The 15000-nt window shown below is 43.0% G+C and overlaps 1 protein-coding gene across 1 annotated transcript in view; it reads left to right on the top strand.

Annotated features, from left to right (window-relative positions):
* klhdc8b (kelch domain containing 8B) overlaps window positions 1-15000 on the top strand; it is a gene marked incomplete at both ends in the record, with an annotated part of 197866 nt that overhangs the window by 134868 nt on the left and 47998 nt on the right. The window contains one exon of the mRNA XM_083769888.1: window positions 14564-14728. Within this exon, the coding sequence (XP_083626014.1) occupies window positions 14564-14728 (165 nt within the window). The remainder of the gene's footprint in view (window positions 1-14563; window positions 14729-15000) is intronic.

The raw sequence follows: 15000 nt of genomic DNA, 5'->3' as shown, positions 1-15000 counted from the left end.
CCAACTTTTCATTTTTCGCAGCTTTCTCTGCGGCGTACTGGTCATGGATTCTCCTTGTGATAGTTCGTCTCGCAGGTAGTTTGTAAGATGGGTCGCCTGTGGCCGCCTGGAGAAGAAGCTCGAGCCCATCATCTTCAACCACACTGATAGGCCGGCAGCTGATGGCAATCCACTGAGCTAGGAGGTTAGTTAGCTTGGCTGATAGAGTTGGGCTGACGGGCTTGCCACGGTTGCACTCAAACATTGTAGTTTGACGAACACTTTTCCCCGGAGCCATATTAGTGCTTGGCCCGCCGGCAGCTTCGCTATCATCAACCAACGCAAAGGGATGCTTGTGCGTTAGGTGATACTTCAGACTTGAAGAACTCCTACAGTAAGCCATTTCTGCTTTGCACAGGGTGCAAACCACCTTGTTCTTGTCGAGGTTTCCATTGGGAAGCTTCTTGTAAAGAAATTTCCCCTGAAGCAAACCTGGGTTCACAGAGTCCTGCATGCTGACGTTTGATGTGGCACGCCGCACTGTTCATTAATTTCACCCGTGTCCGGTTAGGTTAGGATTTGTTACCGCCCCGCTCTCAGAGTAATTTATTTCACCTTGTCCCTGTTAGGTTAGGACTTCTCCCTCCCACAGAGTAATTCCGGCGTCCGCCAGATAAAACTATCAAAGTGAAATTCCTAGTTTGCTTGCTTTATGCAGTCAATGCAGACCCAGCTCTTAGACCCAACTTTGAGAATAGATTAATGGCGATAATTTTTTTGACGCGCGATAATATTCTCGCGTTAACGCAGCACGTTAACGCCGATAACGGCCCAGCATTAATATATATATATATATATATATATATATATATATATATATATATAGATATATATATATATATATATACAGATTATGGTAGAAGGGTGCAATGTATGACAATAAAACACAGATGTTTATTTTATTTTTATTTTTTTTGTAGCCCACCAGAATAGAGTAGAAGTGATGAAAAGAACTGTAATGAAGGATAGGAGGTGGCGGAGGTAAAAGTCAGGATTTTAACCCATTCTGACCTGAGATCAGATTCATACGAGGTTTCCACTGGACACACACTGGTCTGATTGACCCATTCTGACCTGAGATCAGATTCTAAAAAAAATGTCAGTCGTTCTTCGATTTTTCAAAAATAGCAGACCTACAAGCTCGTATCGCGCCACTCGGTGGCGCGCTATGAGCTTGTAGATCTGCTATTTTTCAATAGCTAAAGCATAACATGATGCTATAACACCAAAATGGGTTCCCGTTCAGAATGGGTTAAAAGGCCATCTTCTTGAGAGACAGACGGGTACAAAAGACGATTCTTTTCGTTGGGCATCAAAGTGTCTGTGAAGGTCACGTCCATTTGTTTGTGACAAAAGACAGAATATGTGCCCACTTGCCCCGAAAAGTATAATTCACCATTATAAAAAGGATAGGTAAAAATTTGAATTACAAAGTAGGCCGACCTATACAAATGTGCTTCGTAAATCCATGGACTTGACCTTCACAGCCAGCTATAGCTGAATCCCCCTAACACTTTTGATGCCCAATGAAAGTGCCATCTCTTTTGTACCTGTCTCTGTCTCCACTATACGATTCCCCTGACGATGCCCTTTTAGCCCATTTTGGGGCGGGAACGCCTTTTGGTGTTAGCATTATGCTATGCTTTATAGCCATTGAAAAATAGCAGATCTACAAGCTCATAGCGCGCCACCGAGTGGCGCGCTACGAGCTTGTAGGTCTGCTATTTTTAGAAAAATGGAAGAACGACTGACATATAGAAACATAGCTTTTTCAGAAAAACTGTCAGGATGTGTAGAAGACATTTTTAGAATCTGATCTCAGGTCAGAATGGGTTAGAAACCCTGTCAATCCAGACTTTACCTCTGTCACCTAAACCTCCATCTTATCTACTCTTATCTACTCTATAGCTCTAAAGCCCCCCCTTTTCATTTAGTTTGTTTTAGTGTTTAGTCTAGTTTTAGTCGACTAAATATCATGAGATTCTTTTGAGTGGTGCAGCCACTCAAAAGAACCCATTCTGACCTGAGATCAGATTCATACGAGGTTTCCACTGGACACACACACTGGTCTGATTAACCCATTCTGACCTGAGATCAGATTCTAAAAAAATGTCAGTCGTTCTTGTCGATTCTTAAAAAATAGCAGACCTACAAGCTCGTATCGCGCCACTCGGTGGCGCGATATGAGCTTGTAGGTCTGCTATTTTTCAATAGCTAAAGCATAACATGATGCCGACACCAAAATGGGTGCCCGTTCAGAATGGGTTAAACTCCCAATTCAGTGAGTTTAATTCTTCATACGCCCCTTAAGGCTTCCAGTCAGTAGTATATCTCAGTAGTCTTAGGTGTGATCGTGTGAGTTCCCTCCTGAAGCTGCGACCTGCCAAAGTGACATCCCATAATGCCGTTACCACGGAGTCTCCCGGGGAGACGGGCAGAAAGAAATCACACCGCAATTAGCTTAATTAGAGTGTATAGTTCCACTTAATTAAAGCGCTTCCACTTCCGCAGCACTGTGCACAGACAAAAGGGGCTTTTATGAGATGCAAATATATATATATCTGACGTTTGGCGTACTGCCTTTCGTTGGTTTACACTTGTATTCAGATATTTCTTTTCCATGTACACACGCTTTGTATTCCAGCTATACAGTAGGCTATGTCTGTTTAACCCATTCTGACCGGGCACCCATTTTGGTGTCGGCATCATGTCATGCTTTAGCTATTTAAAAATAGCAGATCTACAAGCTCATATCGCGCCACCGAGTGGCGCGATACGAGCTTGTAGGTCTGCTATTTTTTTTTTAATCGAAGAACGACTGACATTTTTTAGAATCTGATCTCAGGTCAGAATGGGTTAATCAGACCCTGTGTGTGTCCCGTGGAAAACCTCGTATGAATCTGATCTCAGGTCAGAATGGGTTAAGCCTGAATTATACTTTGTCACACGAAGGTGTGGAGTCGTGCTCCGGAAATCAATTGGCTGTTTTCTTGTTGTGCGACGCTGCTGCATGAACGTACGTGACCTTTTTACGTGGTTGCTGTTTGACATATGTCGTGTTTAAGTATTTTTCTCATGCTTTATTGATTAGTTTAGTGTCCGATGCTCTGAGTGCGTAAGTCTGTGTGCATAATTGTGTTTGTATTTGCACACACACACACACACACACACACACACACACACACACACACACTCTCTCTCTCTTGTGTGTCATGTCAAGGCATGGTCGTGAATAATGTGTGCATGCCTCAGCGGTAGATTAAACTAAACATTTGTGACCAAACCTGACAGACAGTAAGTCATTGGATTTGTTATTTCATTTCCGTTCATTCGTGTCATATGAAAGTAGGGAATTATAGCGTCAATTGCAGTTTGAACCACTAAAGTCTTTGGGATTTTATGGCTTATAGAAAAAATTTCTTGCTGGGGTAAGACGTGGAAGAAAGCTCTCAAATGGTGGTCCGTGGATCCAATGCAGGATAAATAATGGACCTCAATACTGCTCTAAAGTGTAGTTGTTGTCTCCACCAGGCCGAAGGCATGTGGGGAGAGTATGTTTTGCACTCCGTCCGTCCGCGTGTCCGTCCGTCCGTGTGTCCGTCCGTGTGTCCGTGGACAGCTAATCTCGGCCACCGTTAACCCGGTCGATGCCATATTTTGCACACACACTCCCTGGATGCCAACCATGAACCTCTGCCCCAAACTTTCCAGAACGGCCTGTTATAGCGCCACCAGGAGGCCGCTTTGTGCAAAACAAGTTTTTGCACAGTAAACCTACAGATTTTGTCCAAACATCACGCAAATTGGTACACAGTCTCTCTAGAGCCATTCAACGAAACGGGTCTTTCAGATTTATCAGACTCCATCCTGATTGGTTAAGATTGGCTTCCAAAGTTCACAGGAGTGCTCAGTTTCAAACAAAATGCTGCAAATCATGAACACATCGCGTGATTTCCGTGAAATTGTGCACCCACATTCCCACTAGGCCGAGGACGAAATGCCACATGAACAATTTCAACTCAGCCTCAAGGTGGCGCTATAACTGGCCGAAAAGTGTTTTTACCTCTAACTGCACGGATCTGTGGATAACCTGGTGGAGACCTGTGCCCGGAAGGCCACTTTTTCTAGTTTATATGTGTTTCTAAGTGGACAGTATACTAATAATGGACCTTGATACTGTTCTAAAGTGTAGTTGTTTATATGTGTTTCTAAGTGGACAGTATACTAATAAGTGACCTTGATACTGTTCTAAAGTGTAGTTGTTTATATGTGTTTCTAAGTGGACAGTATACTAATAAGTGACCTTGATACTGTTCTAAAGTGTAGTTGTTTATATGTGTTTCTAAGTGGACAGTATACTAATAAGTGACCTTGATACTGTTCTAAAGTGTAGTTGTTGTCTCCACCAGGCCGAAGGCATGGGGGGAGAGTATGTTTTGCACTCCGTCCGTCCGTGTGTCCGTCCGTGTGTCCGTCCGTGTGTCCGTCCGTCCGTGTGTCCGTGAGCAGCTAATCTCGGCCACTGTTAACCCGGTCGATGCCATATTTTGCACACACACTCCCTGGATGCCAACGATGAACCTCTGCCCCAAACTTTCCAGAACGGCCTGTTATAGCGCCACCAGGAGGCCGCTTTGTGCAAAACACGTTTTTGCACAGTACACCTACAGATTTTGTCCAAACATCACGCAAATTGGTACACAGTCTCTCTAGAGCCATTCAACGAAACGGGTCTTTCAGATTTCTCACACTCCATCCTCATTGGTTAACATTGGCTTCCAAAGTTCACAGGAGTGCTCAGTTTCAAACAAAATGCTGCAAATCATGAACACATCGCGTGATTTCCCTGAAATTGTGCACCCACATTCCCACTAGGCCGAGGACGAAATGCCACATGAACAATTTCAACTCAGCCTCAAGGTGGCGCTATAACTGGCCGAAAAGTGTTTTTACCTCTAACTGCACGGATCTGTGGATAACTTTGTATGCCAACTCCCTAGAGGCCAAGGAAAAACCTTTGTCTGGAATTTTTCACATCTGCTCTTTATAGCGCCACCAGGAGGCCGACATATGTAAAACACATTTTCTATTATTACTCCTTCAGATTTTATCCAAATTTTACGCAAATCGGTACACATGATCTCCATAGTCATGTGATCAAGACAGGTTTGTTTGATTTCTCATATTCCATCCTGATTGGCCACGATTGGCTCCTACAGTTTTCAGGAGTAGCCCGCTTTGTACAAATCGCCACAACTCCTCAACGCAGCGTCCCATTGCGATGAAACTGTGCACGCATATTCCCACTAGGCTGAGGAAGAATCCTGGTGGAGACCTGTGCCCAGAAGGGCACTTTTTCTAGTTTATATGTGTTTCTAAGTGGACAGTATACTAATAATGGACCTTGATACTGTTCTGAAGTGTAGTTGTTTATATGTGTTTCTAAGTGGACAGTATACTAATAATGGACCTTGATACTGTTCTAAAGTGTAGTTGTTTATATGTGTTTCTAAGTGGACAGTATACTAATAAGTGACCTTGATACTGTTCTAAAGTGTAGTTGTTTATGTGTTTCTAAGTGGACAGTATACTAATAAGTGACCTTGATACTTTTCTAAAGTGTAGTTGTTTATATGTGTTTCTAAGTGGACAGTATACTAATAAGTGACCTTGATACTGTTCTAAAGTGTAGTTGTTTATATGTGTTTCTAAGTGGACAGTATACTAATAAGTGACCTTGATACTGTTCTAAAGTGTAGTTGTTTATATGTGTTTCTAAGTGGACAGTATACTAATAAGTGACCTTGATACTGTTCTAAAGTGTAGTTGTTTATATGTGTTTCTAAGTGGACAGTATACTAATAAGTGACCTTGATACTGTTCTAAAGTGTAGTTGTTTATATGTGTTTCTAAGTGGACAGTATACTAATAAGTGACCTTGATACTGTTCTAAAGTGTAGTTGTTTATATGTGTTTCTAAGTGGACAGTATACTAATAAGTGGCCTTGATAATGTTCTAAAGTGTAGTTGTTTATATGTGTTTCTAAGTGGACAGTATACTAATAAGTGGCCTTGATACTGTTCTAAAGTGTAGTTGTTTATATGTGTTTCTAAATGGACAGTATACTAATAAGTGACCTTGATACTGTTCTAAAGTGTAGTTGTTTGTGTGTTTCTAAGTGGACAGTATACTAATAAGTGACCTTGATAATGTTCTAAAGTGTAGTTGTTTATATGTGTTTCTAAGTGGACAGTATACTAATAAGTGACCTTGATACTGTTCTGAAGTGTAGTTGTTTATATGTGTTTCTAAGTGGACAGTATACTAATAAGTGACCTTGATACTGTTCTGAAGTGTAGTTGTTTATATGTGTTTCTAAGTGGACAGTATACTAATAAGTGACCTTGATAATGTTCTAAAGTGTAGTTGTTTATATGTGTTTCTAAGTGGACAGTATACTAATAAGTGACCTTGATACTGTTCTAAAGTGTAGTTGTTTATATGTGTTTCTAAGTGGACAGTATACTAATAAGTGACCTTGATACTGTTCTGAAGTGTAGTTGTTTATATGTGTTTCTAAGTGGACAGTATACTAATAAGTGACCTTGATACTGTTCTAAAGTGTAGTTGTTTATATGTGTTTCTAAGTGGACAGTATACTAATAAGTGACCTTGATACTGTTCTAAAGTGTAGTTGTTTATATGTGTTTCTAAGTGGACACTGGACAGTATACTAATAAGTGACCTTGATACTGTTCTGAAGTGTAGTTGTTTATATGTGTTTCTAAGTGGACAGTATACTAATAAGTGACCTTGATACTGTTCTAAAGTGTAGTTGTTTATATGTGTTTCTAAGTGGACAGTATACTAATAAGTGACCTTGATACTGTTCTAAAGTGTAGTTGTTTATATGTGTTTCTAAGTGGACAGTATACTAATAAGTGACCTTGATACTGTTCTAAAGTGTAGTTGTTTATATGTGTTTCTAAGTGGACAGTATACTAATAAGTGACCTTGATACTGTTCTGAAGTGTAGTTGTTTATATGTGTTTCTAAGTGGACAGTATACTAATAAGTGACCTTGATACTGTTCTAAAGTGTAGTTGTTTATATGTGTTTCTAAGTGGACAGTATACTAATAAGTGACCTTGATACTGTTCTAAAGTGTAGTTGTTTATATGTGTTTCTAAGTGGACAGTATACTAATAAGTGACCTTGATACTGTTCTAAAGTGTAGTTGTTTATATGTGTTTCTAAGTGGACAGTATACTAATAAGTGACCTTGATACTGTTCTAAAGTGTAGTTGTTTATATGTGTTTCTAAGTGGACAGTATACTAATAATGGACCTTGATACTGTTCTGAAGTGTAGTTGTTTACCTTTGCCCATGCTGCCTGCTTTGTCAAGGTGTGTGTGTGTGTGTGTGTGTGTGTGTGTGTGTGTGTGTGTGTGTGTGTGTGTGTGTGTGTGTGTGTGTGTGTGTGTGTGTGTGTGTGTGTGTGTGTGTGTGTGTGTGTGTGTGTGTGTGTGTGTGTGTGTGTGTGTGTGTGTGTGTGTGTGTGTACGAAACATGTGTTTCTAAGTGGACTCAGTAACAGAAACACGGATCATGTGGCTGCTCCTTTGTGCCATCCGTCTCCCTCAATGTCTGAATGGATCTTATTCCTAAAGCGTTGTTGAAAGCAGAGATGGAAGAGAAAGTACATCCGCACACTAGTTTCTAGAGCCTCCGAGACTTACTTTATTTTTGAGGCAATGTTGCAATTTGTTGCCCGTTCTTTCTTTTCCTTGATGTTTGCCTCGATGCCTGACTTCCGGCTCCTGGCCTAAATACAGGCATTGAGGGAGATGTGCAACGCAATCTTCTCTGTGAACTGAAAGCAGAGATGCCCAGACATGGTTCATGGAAGTCTTTGAGGTTAACATAATTACAGGGCTATATGACAGGCTAACAAAGTTTAGAATATTAAAGATTAGTTGGAGTGTAATTATCAGCTTTGATTAATTGGGATGTTATATGCTAGCATAGCGCTCCATTCCCCGGTGTGTTGTTGTATGTTATATGCTAGCATAGCGGTCCATTCCCCGGTGTGTTGTTGTATGTTATATGCTAGCATAGCGGTCCATTCCCCGGTGTGTTGTTGATGTTATATGCTAGCATAGCGGTCCATTTTCCGGTGTGTTGTTGTTATGTTATATGCTAGCATAGCGGTCCATTCCCCGGTGTGTTGTTTATATGCTAGCATAGCGGTCCATTACCCGGTGTGTTGTTTATATGCTAGCATAGCGGTCCATTCCCCGGTGTGTTGTTTATATGCTAGCATAGCGGTCCATTCCCCGGTGTGTTGTTGATGTTATATGCTAGCATAGCGGTCCATTCCCCGGTGTGTTGTTGATGTTATATGCTAGCATAGCGGTCCATTCCCCGGTGTGATGTTATATGCTAGAATAGCGGTCCATTCCCCGGTGTGTTGTTGATGTTATATGCTAGCATAGCGGTCCATTCTCCGGTGTGTTGTTGTTATGTTATATGCTAGCATAGCGGTCCATTCCCCGGTGTGTTGTTGATGTTATATGCTAGCATAGCGGTCCATTCCCCGGTGTGTTGTTGATGTTATATGCTAGCATAGCGGTCCATTCCCCGGTGTGTTGTTGATGTTATATGCTAGCATAGCGATCCATTCCCCGGTGTGTTGTTGATGTTATATGCTAGCATAGCGGTCCATTCCCCGGTGTGGTGTTGTATGTTATATGCTAGCATAGCGGTCCATTCCCCGGTGTGTTGTTGATGTTATATGCTAGCATAGCGGTCCATTCCCCGGTGTGTTGTTGTATGTTATATGCTAGCATAGCGGTCCATTCCCCGGTGTGTTGTTGATGTTATATGCTAGCATAGCGGTCCATTCCCCGGTGTGTTGCTTTGTGCTGCAGAATAGATGTGCACAGGCATGAAGAGATTGGAAAATCGAGTGTCAAAGTGAGTTTAATGTCGTTTACTGTTGTTTAATGCAATCAGATTTCTGTGTGGATGTACGGGCTGTCAACACCAGAAAGTCGTTTTTTTATCACTCAGTAGGCGTTCCCGCATAACCTCCAGGTATGATGATGATGATGCCATGCGCATACCCTCCGCCTATACTGCCACGCGCATACCCTCCGCCTATACTGAGTCTGTAGACACTTGAGACCTCTGCACCAGGAATTCACTAATTAACACATCATCATATATTCTTTTTCCCCGGACCGCGGTCGAGATCATGGCTTTCGCCACGCCACACTTCATTGCCATTCCCAGTTCCTGCTTACTGATGCGTGTGTGCGACGACAGCTTTCTACCTCTGGTCTGCTTTGAGGCAGGATTCCAGAGAAGAAGGGAAGATATAACCTCATGATCTATAGAAGTGGCCGGAAATGTGCGTTCTTCAGGATGGGACTATAGTGAAGAAACACAGGGAAGGTTGCTGTATATTAGAGAAGTCGATGGGATGAAAGAAAAATATTTAGGACGACCGTTGAGACGATTCTACTCTATGGCTCAGAGACATGGACACTTTAAAAGAAATTAGAGAAACGGCTGGATGGCACTTACACCCGCCTAGCGCAAAATCTCTCTTGAAGAGCCACCCAATCGACTAATCTAATATACGGCAACCTTCCCCGTGTTTCTCCACTAGTCCGATCCAGAAGAACAACAGTTTGCCGGGCACTGCTATACAGAGCTGACAATGAGGTTTATATATCTTCCCTTCTTCTCTGGCGTCCTGGCCTCAAAGCAGACCAGAGGTAGAAAACTGTCGTTCCATGATGATGTCATCGCTATATATAGGGGACACAGGCATCAGTAAGTGCAGGAACTGGGGATGGCGATGAAGGGCCGGAAAGTCTGGCGTGGCGTTGTGAAATCCATGATCTCGACCACGGTCGAAAAATGATGATGATGATGATGATGATGATGATGATGGGATGAAAGCATTCATGCCGAGTCACGCTCTCTCTCTCTCTCTCTCTCTCTCTCTCTCATATGTGCAGCAGGGACATGGAATGGACCTGGTCACAGGTTGTATGCTATGGTGATTGCCCTCATTCACAGTGAGACATTTCAGCTGTGCAGTCTCTGCCTGCATGCCACCATCTCCTCCTCTTTTTCTTTAGCTTTCCGTTTTTCTCTCTCTACCCTTTTTGTCTTTTTCGGATGAAAGAAGTTTGGAGTGGTATTAAATAGAGTGTCACTCCTTCTCCTCTCCTCAATTTTAGCACAAGTCTTTTTTAGACTCCTTCCTAAACCTCTCCCGAGCTCTCCCCCCCCCCCCTCCCTGCATCCCGCAGTGTTGCGGCATCCGCCTCGCATCGTTTCCAAGCGTTTGTTCTTTTTTCACAACTCTGCAATTTTCCCTCTCACTTCTCTCTCTCACTTCTCTCTCTCTCTCTCTCTCTCTCTCTCTCTCTCTCTCTCTCTCTCTCTCCCCTGCACACTGCAGTAGCTGGCTATAGGATATTTTAACCCATTTTGCGCGGGAACCCATTTTGGTGTCAGCATCATGTTATGCTTTAGCTATTGAAAAATAGCAGATCTACAAGCTCATAGCGCGCCACCGAGTGGCGCGCTACGAGCTTGTAGTTCTGCTATTTTTTTAAAAATCGAAGAGCGAACTGACATAGAAGACACTTTTTAGAATCTGATCTCAGGTCAGAATGAAAACTGTCAGGATGTAGAAGACATTTTTAGAATCTGACCTCAGGTCAGAATGGGTTAATACTGTCCTTGGGAATGTCATTGGGGGTCACACTGAAGCATCCCCCCCCCCCCTCGAGGGAGAAGAGTGCGTTTACAATGCTTTATAAATATTGCACATGGCAGGCATGACTGGAGACAGATGGGAGTGGTTGCAGGCAGAGCCTTAAAGGGCGCTGATAGTTTGATGCATGGCATTACTCTCTGGTGCATATATGGTCCGGAGGAAACCACCTAACTCCCATGTTTACATAAATCAACACCCCCCTTTAATGTACGTCTGTGTGTTGTTAAAACTAATATTGAACCAATGAAAAGTATAGTATCCCACTTGTCCCACACAAGCCACACTGGAGTACCGGGTTAGCAACTTACTGCTTGCGTTGCTATTAAAAGCCTTGATGTCATATTCGACCATATAGGCCTATTGGCTATCATTTATAAACTCCTCTGGTGTCTCACATTTTGTTTTAAAATCATGCTTTATTTTAACAGGCTTAAAAACACATCTTGCAGGAAGAGACAATGAGGGAACTTTACAACAGAAGGCCAACTATTAGGGGACTAAACTATTAGGGCATTTGAACACTGATGCAATATTGCCTGTCAGTCACAATGTGGGACAGACAGGGTCTCAATGTGAACACTGATGCCTGTCAGTCACAATGTGGGACAGACAGGGTCTCAATGTGAACACTGATGCCTCTGTCAGTCACAATGTGGGACAGGGTCTCAATGTGAACACTGATGCCTCTGTCAGTCACAATGTGGGACAGGGTCTCAATGTGAACACTGATGCCTCTGTCAGTCACAATGTGGGACAGGGTCTCAATGTGAACACTGATGTCTCTGCCAATCACAATGTGGGACAGGGTCTCAATTTGTGGGACGCCTGAAAAGTCTTGGAAACGAGGGACTGTCCCACGCAAAGAGGGACATCTGGTCAGCCTATCCGTGACATGTCTTATGTTCCTTGTTCTTTAGTTTTAGTTGGTGTTTTACCTTCCTGTTGTGCTCTTGTGATTTTTGAAGTATTGCATGTTCTTGGTTTCCTAGTTAGCATCATGTTATGCTTTAGCTATTGAAAAATAGCAGATCTACAAGCTCATAGCGCGCCACCGAGTGGCGCGCTATGAGCTTGTAGGTCTGCTATTTTTTTTTTAATCGAAGAACGACTGACATTTTTATAGAATCTGATATCAGGTCAGAATGGCAGTATGGGTTAAACAGACCAGTGTGTGTCCAGTGGAAACCTCGTATGAATCTGATCTCAGGTCAGAATGGGTTAACTGTGTTGTCTCACCAGTGCCCTGATTGGATTAGCCTACATAGTGTTTCCACCTTGTCTTGTTAGTCTTTTAGCCAATCCTTGTGCTGATCATCAGTTGAGTTCACCTGTGTATTTATACTCCCCTGGTCTGTTTGTTAGTTTCTTTGTCAGATCATTGTTGTACTTTGTCACTAGTGTTATGCTTAGGGTGGCCACCTGCAAGACCCCCCCCCCCCCCCAAACTCCCCCCCCCCCCAAAAAAAAACAGACACACACACAGTGTTTAGAAAAGCGCTATAAAAATACCAGATATTATTTATTGTTATTATTATTACTACTACTACTATCGCACCTGATTTCCACCACCACCATCTCCAGCATTATGTCCACAGAGAACACATATTTGCTAACTAAATTAACCTTTTTAAATCATAGGGTACCACAAAGGTAATTAATAATCCATTCATTTTATTTCATGTTTAGATGTGTTTTATGTTTAATCTCTTTCCTGTGGGTTTTTTTATACAGTCTTATGGTCGTATCGGTGTGGGACATAGAATGATGCCAGTAGCCTATTATGTTCACAGTGCTTTAGCCTCCCTTTCTTCATGATGTCGAGTTCCTTAATTGCTCCATTGCTCATTAAATGTCGTTTTTCATTTCTCTGCATCTCTGCATTAAAGGACCACTTCACCACTTTTCAACCTATCTTCATATAGTAGGTCCTCACAAATAATCATGAAAACATTTCGATTTTTTTTCCTACTCTGTCTGTGTCTCATAGGAGGGCTGTGGGCAGTTCAGAAACCGTCTTCCAGTGACATCATCGATGGGGAATACAAGCTAATAGAAACTGCAGGCTGAAAAGTTGCAATACGAAAATGGAAGCCATCGTTCTCACGACAATGAAAATCTAAACATTTTGCCTGATGATGATGTCACTGGAAGACAGTTTCTAAACTGCCCACAGCCCTGCTATGAGACACAGACTGAGTAGGAAAAAATCGCGCCATTTTATCATGATTAGTGAGGACCTATTATATGACCTATTATATGAAGATAGGTTGAAAAGTGGTGAAGTGGTCCTTTAACTATACTAGAGTGATTGTGAGAGCACACATTCCACAACAAACAAACCGACCCTCCCACTGAACGTGTTTCCAGGTCTTGGAAGAGAAACAACTAAGCAACCATGTCTATGAAAACAAGCCCAACAGAAGCCTGACTAGGCTTAGTAGGCTCCTCTGTCTCTGTTTATGACAGCTGGAGTGTGGCCGGCTCGCTGCGGAGCGGAGCAGCGCTGCCAGGGCTGGACTGGCCACAGGTCATACCGGGCATATTCCTGGTGGGCCGCCACCGTTTTTTCTTTTGCACAGGCAAGCAGGCAGGCCAATAGGCGGCAGGAAAGGTCCGGGTGCAGTGCTGCCATTCTGCCAGTGCCATCATGCCAATTTCACTGTACCTGAGTGACAAATAAACCCTCTTCCACCCCTGCCTCCTAGTGACACCGGCACTTTAGCCCATTCTGACCGGGCACCCATTTTGGTGTTGGCATCATGTTATGCTTTAGCTATTGAAAAATAGCAGATCTACAAGCTCGTATCGCGCCACCGAGTGGCGCGATACGAGCTTGTAGGTCTGCTATTTTTTGAAAAATCGAAGAACGACTGACATTTTTCTCAGGTCAGAATGGGTTAATCAGACCAGTGTGTGTCCAGTGGAAACCTCGTGTGAATCTGATCTCAGGTCAGAATGGGTTAATCACCGGCAACATTTGATGCACTATGTACTACTGTATAAACCTGCACTTTATATTTATTTCCCTGCACGGTGTTGTCTCATGTCGGTCTATTTGTGAAAAGAATAATTGAATGCACTCATGTTATGTCAAAACAATTTCCTATACACAAATGGCAAATAAAGGAATCTGAATCTGAAAGGGTTGTGTAGTTGTCTGTTGGTTTGTATCGTTTATGTTGTTCTGTAAAAGTGGTGGTATTAATAGGGCTTGTCTGTTTGTGTGTGCCGCGACGGAGCGGGCGGTAGCGTTTCTGCTACGGTATCTGCGCGCTGGTTGTGGTGGGCTGGTCTGGTCCGGTTAGGTTTATGCTGTCAATCACAGCGATTGGCTAATCACAGCGCGTCCTTGCACAACCCGTGTATAGGCTTTGGTCTATGACGAGGCCTTCGTGAGGGTGTATGTAATGTCTGTGTCTCTCTCTCTCCCTCTCTCTCCAGATGGTAAGGTGTATGTGTATGTAATGTCTGTGTCTCTCTCTCTCTCTCTCTCCAGATGGTAAGGTGTATGTGTATGTAATGTCTGTGTCTCTCTCTCTCCCTCTCTCTCCAGATGGTAAGGTGTATGCGTATGTAATGTCTGTGTCTCTCTCTCTCTCTCTCTCTCCAGATGGTAAGGTGTATGTGTATGTAATGTCTGTGTCTCTCTCTCTCTCTCTCTCTCCAGATGGTAAGGTGTATGTGTATGTAATGTCTGTGTCTCTCTCTCTCTCTCTCTCTCCAGATGGTAAGGTGTATGCGTTGGGGGGCATGGGAGCAGACACCACCCCCGAGGCCCTGGTGAGGGTCTACGAGGCAGAGAAGGACCAGTGGCTGCCCCTCGCCTCCATGCCCACGCCCAGATACGGAGCCTCGGCCTTCCTCAGGGGAAACAGGATCTACGTGATGGGTGTGTTTTCTGACCCTATTTATACTAAATCTATACGTGATGGGTGCGTTTTCTGACCCTATTCATACTAAATCTACGTGATGGGTGTGTTTTCTGACCCTATTCATACTAAATCTATACGTGATGGGTGCGTTTTCTGACCCTATTCATACTAAATCTATACGTGATGGGTGTGTTTTCTGTCCCTATTCATACTAAATCTATACGTGATGGGTGTGTTTTCTGACCCTATTCATACTAAATCTATACGTGATGGGTGTGTTTTCTGTCCC

The sequence above is a fragment of the Protomyctophum parallelum genome, assembly GCF_964188405.1.
Source record: "Protomyctophum parallelum genome assembly, chromosome: 7".
NCBI classification, from domain to species: Eukaryota; Metazoa; Chordata; class Actinopteri; order Myctophiformes; family Myctophidae; genus Protomyctophum; species Protomyctophum parallelum.
The sequence above is the reverse complement of the archived record's forward strand: the minus strand, read 5'-3'. Positions and strand labels throughout refer to the sequence as shown.